Source organism: Pseudophryne corroboree, chromosome 3 (assembly GCF_028390025.1).
Source record: "Pseudophryne corroboree isolate aPseCor3 chromosome 3, aPseCor3.hap2, whole genome shotgun sequence".
In the NCBI taxonomy this organism is placed as follows: Eukaryota; Metazoa; Chordata; class Amphibia; order Anura; family Myobatrachidae; genus Pseudophryne; species Pseudophryne corroboree.
This window is the reverse complement of record NC_086446.1, coordinates 258,223,372-258,241,131: the sequence shown is the minus strand read 5'-3', so window position 1 is coordinate 258,241,131 and position 17,760 is coordinate 258,223,372. Positions and strand designations below refer to the sequence as shown.

Sequence of the window (17,760 nt, the reverse complement as noted above, 5' to 3'; positions counted from 1 at the left end):
AGGAAGCCACCATCTTCCCCAGGACCCGCGTGCAATGATGCACTGAAACCTTTTTTGGTTTTAATAGATTCCTGACCATGGCTATGAGTTCCTGAACCTTTTCGATCGGAAGAAAAACTTTTTTGTGGTCTGTGTCTAGAATCGGCCCCAAAAAGGTCACACGCGTTGTAGGGACTAGCTGGGACTTCGGTATATTGAGAATCCAGCCGTGTATCTGCAACGTCTTCATGGACAGAAACACGCTGTCCAGAAACCTCTCCCGAGATCTCGCCTTTATGAGGAGATCGTCCAAGTATGGGATAATTGTGACCTCCTGCCTGCGCAAGAGCACCATCATTTCCGCCATTACCTTGGTGAAAATTCTCGGGGCCGTGGAAAGACCAAACGGCAACGTCTGAAATTGGTAGTGACAGTCCTGCACTGCAAATCTCAGGAACGCCTGCTGCGGGGGGGGGAATATCGGAACATGAAGGTAAGCATCCTTTATGTCCAGGGACACCATCCAATCCCCCCCCCCCCCCCCTCCAGGCTGGCGAAGACCGCCCTGAGTGATTCCATTTTGAACCTCTTCAAGTACAGGTTCAGAAATATCAGGTTTAAAATGGGTCTGACCGAACGATCCGGTTTCGGGACCACAAACAGGGTTGAGTAATATCCCTCTCCTTGCTGGAGATGAGGAACTGTGACAATCACCTGTTGAATATAAAAAATTTTGGATTGCTGCCAACACTAGCTCCCTCTCTGAAGGGGAAGCCGGCAGAGCAGATTTGAAAAATCGGCGAGGAGGCAAGTCTTCGAATTCCAGCCTGTATCCCTGAGAAACAATCTCTAATGCCCAGGGATCCACCTGCGAGTGAACCCAGACGTGGCTGAAAAACCGAAGACGAGCCCCCACCAGATCTGCCTCCCCTCGGAAAGCCCCAGCGTCATGCGGTGGACTTTGCAGACGCAGGGGAGGACTTCTGCTCTTCGGTACTAGCTGTGTGCAGCTTTTTTCCCCTGCCTTTCCCTCTGGCAACAAAGGATGATCCACGTACCTTCTTGTTTTTATTGGAACGAAAGGACTGCATTTGATAATGAGGTGCCTTTTTTGTATGCTGCGGGGGGACATAAGGTAAGAAATTTGACTTACCAGCCGTAGCGACAAGATCCGTCTCCAAACAACTCCACCCCTTTGTAAGGCAAGGACTCCATATGCCGCTTTGAATCGGCATCTCCCGTCCACTGTCGGGTCCAGAAGAGCCGCCTAGCAGAAATAGACATAGCATTTATTCTGGAGCTTAATAAACAAATGTCTCTCTGAGCATCTCTCATATACAAGGCAGCATCTCTGATATGCTCTATGGTCATTTGAATGGCGTCCCTATCTAAGGTGTCAACTTCCGTAGAGAAGGAATCTGCCCATGCCACAACCGCACTACAAACCCAGGCCGACGCCATAGCCGGTCGAGAAATAGTACCGGAATGACTGTAAATGTGCTTTAAGGTAATTTCCTGCCTGCGATCAGCAGGTTCCTTGAGGGAAGCTGTATCCTGAGAAGGCAGTGCCACCTTTTTGGACAAACGTGTCAGCGCCTTGTCAACTTTTGGCGAAGATTCCCAGCGTATCCTATCAGTTAGTGGAAAAGGATACGCCATTAGAATCCTTTTGGGAACTTGTGGTCTCCTAACCGGAGATTTCCAAGCCTTTTCGCACAAGTCACTTAATTCAAATGAGGATGGAAAAGTGACTTCAGGCTTTTTCCCTTTATACACGTGTACCCTCGTGTCAGGGACAGGGGGTTCCTCAGTAATATGCAAAACCTCTTTAATGGCAATAATCATGTACCATATACCCTTAGCCACCTTCGGCTGTAATTTTGCATCTTCATAGTCTACACTAGAATCAGCATCTGTGTTGGTATCTGTGTCATCAACCTGGGATATGGTGCGCTTCTGAGACCCCGAAGGACCTGGCGCCCCAGGGACAGGCATGGACTGGCTACCTGACTGATCCCTAGCTTCTGCCTAATCTTTTATGCAATAGATTGACATTTGCATTCAAGACATTCAGCATATCCACCCATTCCGGTGTCGGCGTTGCCGACGGCAACCTGACATTCAAGCACTCCCCCTCCACATTAAGCGAGCCTTCCTCGTCAAACATGTCGACACGCGCGTACCGACACTTCACACACACAAGGAACCCCTTTCCTGAAGACAGTATCCCTGTCAAGGCCCTTTGGAGAGACAGAGAGAGAGTATGCCAGCACACACACCCCAGCGCAATAACCCTGGAGACCAACACAATGTTTTTCCCCAGCAGCGCTGTATAATAATATGTAAACAGCCAATTATGTGCCCCCCTCCCTTTTAAGCACCCTTTCACCGTGTGTAAGCAGGGGAGAGTCCGGGGAGCTTCCTCTCAACAGTGCTGTGGAGAGAAAATGGTGCTGGTAAGTGCTGAGGGAGAAGCCCCGCCCCCTCGGCGGCGGGCTTCTATCCCGCTCAAACTTAGTCAAATATGGCGGGGGCTCTTTTATATACATGTACAGAGCCCACCTGTACATGTATATAATTTTTGCCATGCAGAGGTTTATATTGCTGCCAGGGCACCCCCCCCCCCTGTACCCTTACAGTGACCGGAGTATGAGGTGTATGGGAGCAATGACGCACAGCTGCAGTGCTGTGCGTTACCTCAGTGAAGCTGAAGGCTTCTGCCGCCTGACGACTTATGTCTTCTGTACTTCTAGCTCTGTGAGGAGAACGGCGGCGCGGCTCCGGGGGTGGACGCCCAGTAAGAACCTGCGTTCACCCCCTCTGGAGCTAATGGTGTCCAGTAGCCGAGGAAGCAGAGCATATCTTTGACAAGAAGGTCTGCTCCTCTCTCCTCAGTCCCTCGATGCAGGGAGACTGTTGCCAGCAGTGCTCCCTGTGAAAAAGTAGTAAAAAGGTAGGGGGGGGGGGGGGGGGGGGGGGGAATGCTTCTAGGCAGAGAACTCTGGAGAGCTCTCTGCAGTGCACCCATCTTGCTCTGGGCACAGTGTAAAACTGAGGTCTGGAGGAGGGGCATAGAGGGAGGAGCCGGTGCACACCCAGAGTCCAAAGCTTTCTTAAAGTCCCCTATCTCCTGCGGAGCCCGTCTATTCCCCATGGTCCTTACGGAGTCCCAGCATCCTCAAGGACGTTAGAGAAAAATATATAAGTGGCACCATAATGGCTAAATTCATATCACCAATACATCATATCAAATCCCCATGGAAACCCACTCATGTTTTGGGCATATAGAAGATTATACATCTAGATATCTCCACCAAGGTATCAGTTTCAACATTTGTATACTATATTTCACAACTATGATCTACAGTATCTGAAACACTCCAGGATTTTCAAATCCGTTTAACCCTTTCATGCATGAATTATGATCGCCTCATGCAAGATTTTTTTTTTTCTGCCTTCAGGGCTTAGAAAAAAAAAATATCTAATAATAATAATAATAAAAATATATATAAAAAAAAACAACAACTCAAACAAAACACCACACTGTTGAATATACACGTGTCCACTTGAGTGGACATCATGCATCTGCAACAACGGACCTATCATGGATAAGATGCATTTATGCTGCGAAAAGTCTAAATTTTCATACAAAAATTAAATAAAAATAAAATTACAATTTGTCATTTTGCTTACTGTACTGGATAATAAGCCTAAGCCAACGAGCAATAGACTTTGAAGCAGGTCAACCCTTTTTCTGTGCATCATATAGCACAAAGAAAATCTGAGCTCTTGACAGATCTTCAAGGCTCACACCGCATCCAATGCCTCCGGAGGAGCAGAAGTGCCAGAACTACAATAGGTTGATTCAAGTGGAACGCAGAGATGACCTTTGGCAGGAATTGCTGCCTAGTCGTGAGCACTGCTCTGTTCTTGTAAAAGACCAAGTAGGGACTTTTACACGATAAGGCCCCCCAATTCTGAGACACGCCTAGCAGAAGCCAGGGCCAGTAACATCAGTTTTCCACGCGAGGTACTTGTCTTCTACCATCAGTGGTTCAAACCAGGACTGTAGAAACGCCAACACTACATTCAGATCCCAGGGTCCGTGGGTGGCACAAAAGGAGGTTGTATGTGAAGTACCCCTTGCAAAAGAGTCTGAACTTCTGGCAACACTGCCAGTTTCTTCTGGAAGATGGACAGCTCTAATCTGGACCTTAATGGCACTCAGACGCAAACCCTTAATCACACCAGCCTGTAGGAAACGTCCCAAGTTGAACGCCGCAGGCAGGTACGTGCGGTCCTCGCACCAAGAGACATATCTTCGCCAGATATGATTAGTGTTTTGACGTCACAGGTTTCCTGGCCTGAACTATGGTAGCAATGACCTTCATGGAAAGGGCCTTGTGAGCTAGGATGTTCCGCTCAACCTCCATGCCATCAAACAAAGTCGCCGCAAGTCTGTGTAGACAAATGGTCCTTGTTGAAGAAGATCTCTTCTTGGTGGTAGAGGCCAAGGGTCTTCGGCAGACATGTCCAGAAGATCTGCGTACCACACCCTCCGAGGCAATCAGAATTGCCTGGACACCTTGATTTCAGATTCTCTCAACACCCTTGGGAGTAATGGAATCAGAGAGCGGAAACAGGTAGACCAACCAGTAAGGCCAAGGCGACATCCGTGCATCCACTGCACTCGCCTGAGTGTGTCTGGTTCGGGAGCAATACCAACAAACCTTCTTGAGTCGAGAAGCAATCATGTCTATTTGCAGGCAGCCCCACCGGTCAATAATCTGTTGAAACATGGAGCCCTCATGTGGAGATCGTGACAACTCAGGATGTCAGCTTCCCAGTTGTCCACTCCCGAAATGAAGATTGCAGATATTGCCCTTGCATTTCTTTCTGCCCAGAGGAGAATCTGACACCTCCCGCATGCAGGCCCTGCTTTTTGTCCCCCCTTGCCGATTGACGTACACCACTGCTGTGGCGTTAGACTACCTGGATCGCGCGATCACCAATTAGAGGAGAGGCCTGAAGTTCCAGAATGTTGATCGGAAGGAGGGATTCGTGGGCTGACCACCTGCCCTGGAACTGGGCTCCCTGGGTGACAGCTCCCCATCCCCACAGACTTGCATCAGTCATAATGAGGATCTAATCCTGAATCCCAAAGCTTCGGCCTTCCAGGAGATTGGATGACTGCAGCCACCACAGGAGGGACATCCTGGTCTGAGGTGACATCTGTAATATCCGGTACATCTGAAGATGAGACCCGGACCACTTGCTCAGGAGATCCAATTGAATTACTCTGGCATGGAACCTCCCATATTGGATCGCCTCGTATGAGGCTACCATCTTTCCCAACAATCTTATGTAAAGATGGATAGATATTCGTGCAGGTCGGAGAACCATGCGGACCATCTCCTGAAGTGTTATCGCCTTGTCCTCTGGGAGGACTTTCTGGGCCACAGTATCCACTAACAGGAGCCACTGAGATGGCTCCAGGTGGGACCTCTGTAAATGGAGAATCCACCCATGGTGTGATAGAAGTTGGATAGTGCGGTCGATATGGAGCAATAAAAGCTCCCTGAATCTTGCTTTTAATCAGGAGATCATCCAGGTAAGGGACATTGACCCCCTGGACCCGGAGCTGGATCATCATCTCCACCATTACCTTCGTGAACATCCACGGAGCTGTGGACACGCCAAAGGGTAGCACCTGGAACTGGTAGTGATCATCCAGTAGAGCAAACCTTAGATAAGCCAGATGAGGTGGCCAAATTGGAATATGGAGATAGGTGTCCTTGATATTCAGGGAGACCATGAATTCCTGTTTTTCCAGGCCCACAATCGCTGCCCGCAAGTATTCCATTTTGAACTTAAAAAACCTTTAGGTCAGGGTTCAAGGACTTTAGATTCAAAATGTGTCTTACCGTACCGTTTGGTACCACAAACAGGTTGGAGTAATAACCCTTTCCCCGTTTTTGTATTGGTACTGAAACAATGAAGTGGGACTGTACCAACTTTTGGATGGCCTGTTGCAACGTAATTTGCATATCCTCCAAAGCTGGTAAGCATGACTTAAAAAATCGTTGGGTGGGGGAGGGGGGAAGCGCACTCAAACTCCAGCTTGTAGCCCTGAGAGATGAGGTCCGACTCTCTCAAGGATGTAGGCAATATTAATGCAGGACCTCTGCCATGGCAGTGTGTGTGTGTGTGCAGGGCCTTGTGGTTGCGTCAGTGGATAGCGGATGCAGAGTCCAAGCGCAGTGTGGAATCTCTCCCCTTTACTGGGGAATGGCTCTTCAGGGTTGGATTAGATATGTGGATTTCTAAAGTAACTGCCGGGAAATCCACGTTTCTCCCCTCTGTGGCCCCCGCCAGCTAGGCATTCCTACCCGGGACAGGCAGTCTTCAGTACTTTCGGTCTAACAGATTTCGATCTAGGGCCAGAGGTGCCTCCAATGCGGCTAGAGGCACCAGAGGTAAGGCAAGCACCGGTTCTGCTTCCACTAAGTCCTCAGCATGACGGTGCCCACCCACCCTGAGGGGACCTCGAGCTGGGAGCTCGGCTGCGTCACATCTGGGAGAGTTCCTGCCAGGATACCTGGGCAGTGTCCGGGATGTGCCTTAGGAGAGTTACCGTAGTAACCAGGGGCATATCTCCCGGAGAGGCCCTCCTGAATTTGAGTAGCGCACGTATGAATGGCATGGGTCATCCAGCAACCTGCCATGACCAGTCTCAGATATACCTGCTGCTGTGTAGATAGACTTTCGTGTACTCTATTTTTCTGTCCCCAGGGTCCTTCACGGTAAAGGAACCCAGGGCAGGCAGCACCACCTTTTTAGACAGGCGAGAGACTGATACGTCAAGCACCGGGAGTTCTTCACAGAATTTCCTACCTTCAGGAGCAAATGGGAAAGTGTGCAAACATCTTTTTGACACTTGGTATTTTTGGTTTGGATTTTTCCAGGCCAACTTAAATAGGTCATCTAACTCTGCAGGATCCGGTAAAGTGACATTAGGTTTGTCCTGTGTAAAGAAAAACGACTGCTGTGACGCAGTATCCTCTAGAGGGAGTTTCAGTGAATGAGGGATTCAATACCCCGAGCAGAAGTGGAATCCCCACTAAAGGGATCCAAGTCCTCCCCACCCTCCTGTACCGCTTCATCTGAATCAGAGAGAGTAGAGCAGGTAAACCATGCTTTTGTTGTCCCGAGTTAGGGAGGGGGAGCTGTATAACATCTGCCCTGGCAGCCCAGTCTGCAACAGCCTGCTGCAGTAGCTGAGTTTTTTTTAGCACTAATTGTGATGACATAGCAGACATCATAGTTTTAATGGCACCTAGCCAGGAAGGCTCTTGACCCTCCCCCTCCAGCTCCCACAGAGTTGTGAAGATTGGCTGCATTGTTTACAGGATACATAATCAGATCTAGAGGGAGAGAATCTGGTGTGACACTGCATAATTTGTGTTAACCCATATTCACAGTAAAGCACAGTTACATACACACAGACAAGTAATACGTTTGCAAGTCTGCCCTTACTGTATGCAGGGGGGGAAGTAAAGAGAGAGGGAACGAGAACCAGCACACCCCAGCTACACAGCCCCAGTGAGGCTGTAAGCTTTAATATCAGTGAAACACCTATGATTACTGTCCTTTAAAGGACACAGATTGTGTACAATAGCGGCTCTCCCCCCTTGCTACACCCTGTACCAGTTTTCCAGTGTTTCCCAGAGAGTCTGGAGGAGCCGTGCGTGCCTGCTGTTGCAGCTGTAAGCAGAGGAAGGCACCAAAATGTCGCCGGTCCCGCTCTGACATAGGCCCGCCCCCCCCCCCCCCCTCCCCTCAACTCCAGTGCTACAGCATTTTTTATACTGGCATTGTCTCCTAAAGTGCTTAAACACATCACATAAGTGTTACTTTAAGCCACCGCTAGCCAGTGTACATGAGGGGCTATAGCGGGCCCCCCCCCCAGGAGGGTCCCGTATGCCTCCCCTGCATGTGAGCCGCACCTTGAACCGGAGGACCCCCAATAGCGGGGCCCCCGGTTTGTACTCACCACTGTCGTCCCCTTCAGGCTAGTGTTAGGGGTGTGACCGCCAAGGCGCAGTGCCCCGCTGTACAACAACCTCTCAGGATGGTAGTCTTGCAGCAGGTAAGCGGCACTGACACCTCGCAAGGCCGGTGACCGCACGCACTTTTTTCTAAACTGCCTGTGGGAGGGGGCATAGAGGGGAGGAGCCAGCACACCCAGTTGAAATTTAAAGTGCACCGGCTCCTTTGGACCCCGTCTATACCCCATCGTACTAGGTCTCCCAAATATCCCTTATGGAGGCTAGAGAAAAACAGTTTTACAGCAATTTCCGTGCAATGAACAAAAAAAAAAAAAAATTTTTTTAAAAATGCCACGATTTCACAGCTAATTACATACCACCCTTTGTGTGAATGTTGGCGAAGTACCTGGGTACAAAAACTCAAGACAATGCATGCAGATGTACGTAGATGCCACAATAGAGCTTGCACATTTAAAACGGTTGTCTTCACGCTTGACTGTTTTAGGACACCAAGCCCTACCCTACTTTTAAAGGGCAAAAGGCACCCCTGCCTGTTGCCATGAGAACATTGGGAGAGTTTGGGGGAAGCCCAGCACTTCCACAAGTGCTGGGCACACCCCCCCCCCCCCATTAGGGACACAGGAGGGGCTGCACCCCCTATTTGAAGGCACGCACGTACTGCCTCAGCACCTCTTTGCCCTGCCCACATCCTAGCGGGAAAACTAAAAAACAGTTAGCATGTTCTAAACCCATAAGCTTTGGCTAGTGATCTCCTGCGCTGTACCAGATTTCATGAGATACCTTTGACACAGCTTGAACAGATGTGGTGTCTGTTAAACTTCCTATTCAACGTTGCTCCATAGAGCCAGCATTGTTCAATGCTTGAGCAATGGATGCTTTGAAATCCAACTGATACTTCCCATTGAATGCAAGACAGTCAATACAGCTGCCATGCGTTTACACAAGTCACATCAAGATGACACCTGAATGTACTGAATCTCCTGCATTTGTGTGGTTACATCGTCATACACTGACCCATGAGATCCAATCTCCCTCATGTGCATGTTATACTACTCCATACCCACTCTGTTGCTAAATGCTCTTGATGTCTGTATATAAATACTAAGAACGTCAGCCACTACTACCATAGCTGCTACCAATTATTTGAAGTAATTTACAATTTAAAAAAAAAATGTTGTTAAGATAGCTTCATATATATATCATGTTATCAGCTGTCAAATTTGGCATATATGGCTATCATAAGATAAATATTTAGTAGTGTTCACTCTAGGCTGTTTTAGCAGGGCGCCGCGCCCTGCCCGTTTTTTAACAGACAAAACCCGCCCTGCCCCTTTTGCGGCGCCCTGCTAGAACAGCCGCCCGCTCCCTGCCCTCCCGGCGTGTATAGATGCCGTGCGCATGGCATCCATTCACGTATTGGGAGAGGGCTGGGGGAAGCCCTGCACCAACGGAGGTGCTGGGCACGCCCCCAACAGTGACGTCGCCGGCCACAGACGCTCTCTATAGTAGCGTCTGTGGGCCGCACCGCCCCCTAAAATGACGGAGGTGTGGCCACGCCCCCTAATTTGCGTGGCCGCGCCCCCATTTTGGACGCGCGAGCGGCTTCGCCGCGCGCGCATGTGCCCCCGGAGTCCGGCGCCCTGCCCCTTTTCACTCCTAGAGTGAACACTATTTAGGTTAGGCATACATGCTAGGATAAGCCTTGCACACAGTATGACTTTACTGTGCATGAATCCCAAGGCCCCATCTACTGAACAGTAAGCAAGTCATACAAATATTGAAACTTGAACCAGTGAAAGCTACATTAAGGAGTTACCTGATGATTATTGGGGGGGGAAAAAAAACAAAACCTCTTTTACCAGCGGAAGATCTTACCAGCAGTACTGTGTGTTGGAGCTGGTTCTTTATTTTCATTAGCTGACTGTGATTGGCCTGTCTTTGGCCCCTGGGTTGCAGGTTTGGATTGGGGCTGATTAGTTGGCTGTACATTCAGTTGCTTTTGATTGGGTAAGACCGGCTTCGGTGCAAGGACTCGCTGAGGAATATTTGAAGAGCAAAGTATTCTTTGACTTGCGCCACTTGTTCCAGTTGGCTTTGCATGGGCAGTCTGTTGCTGGGACACCGGGATACGCTTTGGGCCATCGGTCATACTCTGTAGTGATCAAACATGAAAGATGTGAAAAGAACCTGCTTTCGTCCAGTGAACAACACATCCAAGTGCCACTAAATAAAGCACACCTAGCCACTGCAGAGCGGTCAGCTGTTAGAGATAGGCAAGTACACCTAAAGAGCTGCATGTGGCTTAGGTTTTCAATAAAGGCAGCATTGAAGTTACAAAGCCACAGAAGCGCTAATAGCAAAATTATACATATGTTGTACAGCAGAGAAGCCATTTATCTTGTTCTCAAAAGGTACCATAAGACTAAACATCAAGGAAAGACCACTTCACCATACAAGTGTTTACGTAGCAAGCTGTCAGAAGGCAGACATTACAAAGTTATGTGCCATACTTGGGGGGAATGTTCAATTAAATGCAATGCAAGATGGCAAGCTCTGGCACAAGGTATGGGCTATGTATAGCTTGCACATAACAGTGCACTTTCCTGCACACCCCTATGGGGGTGATCGTTAACATTCACAAGGTAGGGGGAATAAAGTGTGGTGGTGCCAGCGTTCACACGCCAGACCAAAGACACTGCCCCCACACATTGCATTTATGACAACAAAAAAATAACAGAATAAAATGAGTCATAAAAGTTTTCTGCATTTGTTTGTATGGTCATTCTAAGTAAATAAAGTGTTTACAAACAATTTAAGAAATTAAAACAAGTCACATTAAAACGACAACATGTACTTTGTTTGAAAAAACAAAAAAAATAACCCATGCACACCATCATACCATGCTAGCTCTGCCCCCTCTAGGCACAGATAGGAGTGTGAGTAGACTACTGGGAACAGAATGGAGGCAGATGTGAGTGTGTGGAAAAAGTGCAAAGCATGGAAATGGATGCATCATCCAATAGGGGAGACATAAATAAACCAGTGTACTTAAACACTCTCCAGATATTCTCCTGGATTTGGTGGGGTAACCATCAATTTACCCAATTTCTAGTGAAATAATTTAAAACCTATTTCAATATTAGAAGTGGCTGCTCTTATCTCATGGTTTAGATCATAGGTTCTCAAACTCTGTGGCAGATGTATTAACCTGGAGAAGGCATAAGGAAGTGATAAACCAGTGATATGTGCAAGGTGATAAACTCACCATCCAATCAGATCCTAACTATGAATTAGGTGATGGCTATGCTGATTGGCTGGTGCCTTTATCATCTTGCACATATCACTGGTTTATCACTTCCTTATGCCTTCTCCAGGTTAATACATCTGCCCCTCTGTCCTCAGGACCCCACACAGTGCATGTTTTGCAGGTCACCCAGCAGGTGCACAGGTGTGTCAATTACTCACTAACACATTTTAAAGTGTCCACAGGTGGAGCTAATTATTTCACTTGTGATTCTGTGAGACCTGGAAAACATGCACTGTGTGGGGTCCTGAGGACAGAGTTTGAGAACCTGTGGTAAAGATCATCCATACGGCAGCATTTCACCTTTCCCAAGGTAGGAAATTACACATCCAATATTTTTTAAAATAACCCGTTTAGCCACTGTGACAACATTCACCAGCAATGGGGTAATGGTGTGATATTGGCTAGAAACTGCCCGGAGGAATGAGCCTCCGATGTAGCCAATAGCAACCCTGCCTGCAGAGTCTATTTTTTCTTACAATGCCCATCCCGCAAGAGCGCGCATTGCAAGAGCATACACATGGTGCGATTTGCACTAACTTTTCTATATAGTCAAAACCCTAAAAGACATATCGCACCGTCTACGGGGCTTAAGACCAGAGACGGGGGGGGCCAAGCACACCGCAATATGAAATCAGCAATAGAGAAAGCCCCAGCTTTAGTTATCCCAAGACTATTTAAGTAGCTGAGGAGTTTATACCAGAATTGTGCAGTCTACCAGCAGTGCCAGAAAGTGTGCGCTAAAGAGATGTTGGGGCAATGACACTTGGTCAATCAGAGTCCATAGTCACCACGATTCCAATGAGCTAGGGCTATAATCCTATTTCGGGCTTTCAGGAGAGTTATTTTTGCAAAGCAGTGGCACCAAGGTAGCATTCCCGCTCGGCTGTTTTAGTGGTGCACCACACTAACCTCAGTGGACCCACCACCTACCAGTGTTCATGTTCACGGGCATTAACTGCAGTGTCAGTATTTCCAAGACACCAAACACCACCAGCCCCAATCTGAAGTGACAGGAGATCTGGTGCTAGTCTCACAAGGCCACAGATCATGTGTTTGGGCCTCAGCAAAGCTGGGTTAATACTGGAGCAATGTCAGCCCAATTTGCAGTTTCAAAACGACAAACTGGCTACAACACTCAGTGTGTTCAGGTGATTGCATGAATGTGGTTGCTAGTGACGGATGCTAGGTTAGATGTTCTGCACACTAAACCTAGCGATATCGCTAGTGAACTTGTTTTTGCTTATGAAGGGTGAAACATGATCATTCAGTGCTTCATAAAACTCATTCTACTGCGTATACAGAATATGGGCTCAAGGACATTCATTTCAATGTCAGAACAAATGTCCGTCGCTCCAGTGTGTACCCAGCTTAAGGTTAGTGATGTTACATTACACTGAACGGTGTGGAAAACTGGTCTGTGCATTAACAGGAGAGGAATTCTATTAGCAATAGATGGAAAATGTTTTTTGGAGCAGTTTGCTGGGTGTTCCAAGTAGGATCTAAAAATCACTTATAATGGTTATTTGAAGCCTGTAAAATCCTATTTGGCTTTTTATGCTTTACTCGTTGGGCTAAGCTTGCCTAATTGGTGACCCATGTGTGACCGAAACAAATGACAGCCTTGGCTGTGCGGTAATTAGCAAACATTACTTTGTAACCCAACTGTAGCACGTTTGACCGCTACACTGGTAGAATGTATCGTATACACGAGATGTTCCCTGTCTAACATGAGTCAACTTTCTGTACATGCGCTGCGGGGTCTGCCAAGACGGACATTACAGCTGGGTGGGCAAATTTAAATGCACACCCAGTTGCGACGTCTGGCCCACTACATCAAGTGTCCAGTTAGGTAAACTATACAGTTACCAATCGACCGCTCTGTCATACAGATCTTTTACGTGTGTACTCATCCTAAAAAGTGACATCCAATTATATATTTTGCCACTGAAGATGAATTTTTTTATTTCAGGAACACTAGCATATTCTTTACCTTTACGTTACAGCCAGAATGCCCATTGTGATTTTCTTTTGCTGAACGTTGCTCCATAGTGTCCTATAATAAAGCAAAGTTTCTTAATCAAATACACAGTCAAAGTCACACACACGTTCACAAGACTACTGCATAAAAGGAGACATTTATTCCCCCCCTCCACACACACAAAAAAAAAAAAAAAAATGTTTCCCTGTCATCTACTAGGGGACACTGGAATTCTAAACAGCTGGGGCAGTGGTTTCCAAACTTTTTTGAATCACGGCGCCCTAGAATATTAGAATTTTTTTCACGGCACCCATAGGCCAAAAAAATTTTTTTGAGAAATTTATAAAGAAATATTACATTAAGTAGATCGCGTTTATATGTCATCCTTAGGGTCAGTTGTATGGTGAGGGACAAGATTTGCTTCTGTTTGGCCACATATTTTATGACTGGCAGCCACCAGCACTGGTTTTGCCTATTATATTGACCATGAATAATTTGAATTGGTCCTGGACCACCAACCCAGGGCACCCCTGCATGTTTCCCGAGGCACCCCAGGGAGCCACGGCTTATAGGGAACCTCTGAGCTGGGGTGTGAAGAATGGTTCCTCCCCCTTCACGCCCCTCTCCTTTCAGTTTGAAAAATTGTGCTACGGAGGAAGGAAACAGGGCTCACTGATTCTTCTATATGTATATTATATCTCAAAGGACACTGCTGACAGGTCTTATAGGAGAAGCATCAGAAAAGGAGCAAAGGAGGCAGACAAGCCTGAATCAACCTGCAACAGCAGTGGTGTGGGGTTTGTAAACCAAGGCCTGGTACCAGAGTATCATGTAAAAAAATAAAAAACATACATACACACACACACACGTTATGTGACTAAACCAGCTGTGCACTCCCCAGCTGTTTCAATGCTCCCTTCTCCCTACAGTCTGTCTCATTATAATTCAATAGAGTGACAGGACTGTCGATTGTGGAGTGTGGGTGAACGTGTTCTTACAACATGGCTTCTAAACCACCATCCAAAACTACAAAGATTTGTTATGCGTGTTCAAAATGGGGGGGTGAGACACACAGGCTGGGAGTAGTGGTTCATCTAGTTCGTGGGGAAGTGCCTTAGCTGATTTATCCAGAGAAATGGTGGAGTCTCGCAAGCAACATTTAGAATGGGCTGCAGGATTCTTTAAAACCATGGAGGAATTTGTGATTAGACTTACCCCTCCCAGACTGTCCGAAGGTTAGTTAAAAGACCCCTTCAGTTTCTGCAGGAGGAGTCAGAGGAAGAAGAGGGTCTGTTGGTAGATGAGGACAGGGAGTCGGGGGAGGAGATCATTGATATTTCCCCTGCAGAGAAAGATTCAGAGGTGAAGAGGTTAGAATCCCTTATTGAGGAAGTAAAACAGGCCCTTTATTTCAAGGAGGATGAAGTCAAGGAACCTGAAGATTTTGATTTGTTTGAGTCTCAAAGGCCACAGATGGCAGTATACCCCATACCTTCGTAGGAGATACTTTGTTCGGTCCAGAATTAGACAAATGGATCTCACAGGCCATGGCTGGGAAATCAACTTTCTTGCCTACTTATACCCTAAAACCACACAGACGGTCAGACAGTTATTCAGGACAGACCTTCACTTCGTTCAGAACTCAATCCTTTCGTGCCAGAGGCTATGGAGGATAATCTCGTGGAAACAGAGGCCGTTCCTAGTCAGCAACCCAAAAGCAGGACCCTAAGCCCACTGGAAAAAATAAGATTTTACTCACCGGTAAATCTATTTCTCGTAGTCCGTAGTGGATGCTGGGAACTCCGTAAGGACCATGGGGAATAGCGGGCTCCGAAGGAGGCTTGGCACTCTAGAAAGATTTATGACTACCTGGTGTGCACTGGCTCCTCCCACTATGACCCTCCAAGCCTCAGTTAGGACACTGTGCCCGGACGAGCTGACATAATAAGGAAGGATTTTGAATCCCGGGTAAGACTCATACCAGCCACACCAATCACACCGTATAACTTGTGATACTATACCCAGTTAACAGTATGAATATAACTGAGCCTCTCAACAGATGGCTCAACAATAACCCTTTAGTTAGGCAATAACTATATACAAGTATTGCAGACAATCCGCACTTGGGATGGGCGCCCAGCATCCACTACGGACTACGAGAAATAGATTTACCGGTGAGTAAAATCTTATTTTCTCTGACGTCCTAGTGGATGCTGGGAACTCCGTAAGGACCATGGGGATTATACCAAAGCTCCCAAACGGGCGGGAGAGTGCGGGTGACTCTGCAGCACCGAATGAGAGAACTCCAGGTCCTCCTCAGCCAGGGTATCAATTTTGTAGAATTTTGCAAACGTGTTTGCCCCTGACCAAGTAACAGCTCGGCAAAGTTGTAAAGCCGAGACCCCTCGGGCAGCCGCCCAAGATGAGCCCACCTTCCCTGTGGAATGGGCTTTCACTGATGTAAGATGCGGCAGTCCAGCCGCAGAATGCGCCTGCTGAATCGTGTCACAGATCCAGCGAGCGATGGTCTGCTTAGAAGCAGGAGCACCCAGCCTGTTGGGTGCATACAGGATAAATAGCGAGTCAATTTTCCTGACTCTAGCCGTCCTGGAAACAATTTTTCAAGGCCCTGACTACGTCCAGTAACTTGGAATCCTCCAAGTCCCTAGTAGCCGCAGGCACCACAATAGGTTGGTTCAAGTAAAAAGCGGATACCACCTTAGGGAGAAACTGGGGACAAGTCCTCAATTCTGCCCTATCCATATGGAAAATCAGATAAGGACTTTTATAGGACAAAGCCACCAATTCTGATACACGCCTGGCCGAAACCAAGGCCAATAACATGACCACTTTCAACGTGAGATATTTTAGATCCACGGTTTTTAGTGGTTCAAACCAATGTGATTTTAAGAAACTCAACACCACGTTGAGATCCCAAGGTGCCACTGGAGGCACAACCGGGGGCTGACTATGCAGCACTCCTTTTACAATGTCTGAACTTCAGGTACTGAAGCTAATGCTTTCTGGAAGAAAATCGACAGAGCCGAAATCTGTATCTTAATGGAGCCTAATTTTAGGCCCATAGACACTCCTGCTTGTAGGAAATGCAGAAATCGACCTAGTTGAAATTCCTCTGTTGGGGCCTTTTTTGGCCTCACACCAAGCAACATATTTCCGCCATATGCGGTGATAATGTTTTGCAGTTACATCTTTCCTGGCTTGAATCAGCGTAGGAATGACTTCCTCCGGAATGCTCTTTTCCTTTAGGATCCGGCGTTCAACCGCCATGCCATCAACACGTAGCCGCGGTAAGTCTTGGAACAGACAGGGCCCCTGCTGCAGCAGGTCCTGTCTGAGCGGCAGAGTCCATGGGTCCTCTGATATATTTTCTTGACCAAAGTCCCTGGAAGTTTCTTCCCTGTGTGACTGCCCCCCAGCCTCAAAAGGCTGGCATCCATGGTCACTAGGACCTAGTTCTTACTCCTCGCCTTCTTGTTATTCTCAGTACCTTTGGTATGAGAGGCAGAGGGGGGGGGGGGGGAACACAAAACGACTGGTACACCCACGGTGTTACCAGAGCGTCCACAGCTATCGCCTGAAGGTCCCTTGACCTGGCGCAATATCTTTTATAGCTTTTCGTCGAGGCGGAACGCCTTCATGTCCACCTGTGGCCTTTCCCAATGGTGTACAATCCTTTGGAAGACTTCTGGATGAAGTCCCCCCACTCTCGGGTGGAAGTCGTGTCTGCTGAGAAGATCTGCTTCCCAGTTGTCCACTCCGGGAATGAACACTGCTGACAGTGCTAACACATGATTTTCCGCCCATCGGAGAATCCTTGTGGCTTCTGCCATCGCCATCCTGCTTCTTGTGCCGCCCTGTTGGTTTACATGGGCGACTGCCGTGATGTTGCCTGATTGGATCAGGACCGGCTGGTTTTGAAGCAGAGGCCTTGCCTGTGCATGGAACCTGCCGAATGGGATTGCTTCGTAGGAAGCTATCATTTTTCCCAGGACTCGCGTGCAATGATGCACCGATAACTGTTTTGGCTTCAGGAGGTCTCTGACTAGAGATGACAGCTCCTTGGCTTTCTCCTCCGGGAGAAACACTTATTTCTGATCTGTGTCCAGAACCATCCCCAGGAACAGTAGACGTGTCGTAGGAACCAGCTGTGACTCTGGACTGTTTAGAATCCAACCGTGCTGTTGTAGCACTTTCCAAAATAGTGCTACCCCGACTAGCAACTGCTCCTTGGACCTCGCCCTTATAAAGGAGATTGTCCAAGTACGGGATAATTAAAACTCCCCTTTTTCGAAGGAGTATCATCATTCCGGCCATTACCTTGGTAACACCCTCGGTGCCATGTACAGTCCAAACGGCAGAGTCTGGACTTGGTAATGGTAATCCTGTACCACAAATCTGAGGTACTC

General features: G+C 47.8%; 1 protein-coding gene across 3 annotated transcripts in view; it reads right to left on the bottom strand.

Moving 5' to 3' along the window:
* AURKA (aurora kinase A) overlaps positions 1–17,760 on the bottom strand; it is a 114,525-nt gene that overhangs the window by 77,074 nt on the left and 19,691 nt on the right. For 2 of the 3 annotated variants that reach the window (XM_063959027.1, XM_063959029.1), the window contains exons 2-3: positions 13,346–13,408; positions 9,924–10,200 (exon numbers count right to left, since the gene is read on the bottom strand). In XM_063959027.1, coding sequence (XP_063815097.1) covers positions 9,924–10,200; positions 13,346–13,402 — 334 coding nt within the window. In that variant the 5' untranslated portion in view covers positions 13,403–13,408. Of the gene's footprint in view, positions 1–9,923; positions 10,201–13,345; positions 13,409–14,548; positions 14,676–17,760 lie in introns of all 3 variants that reach the window. The other variant, XM_063959028.1, reaches the window with a different exon arrangement.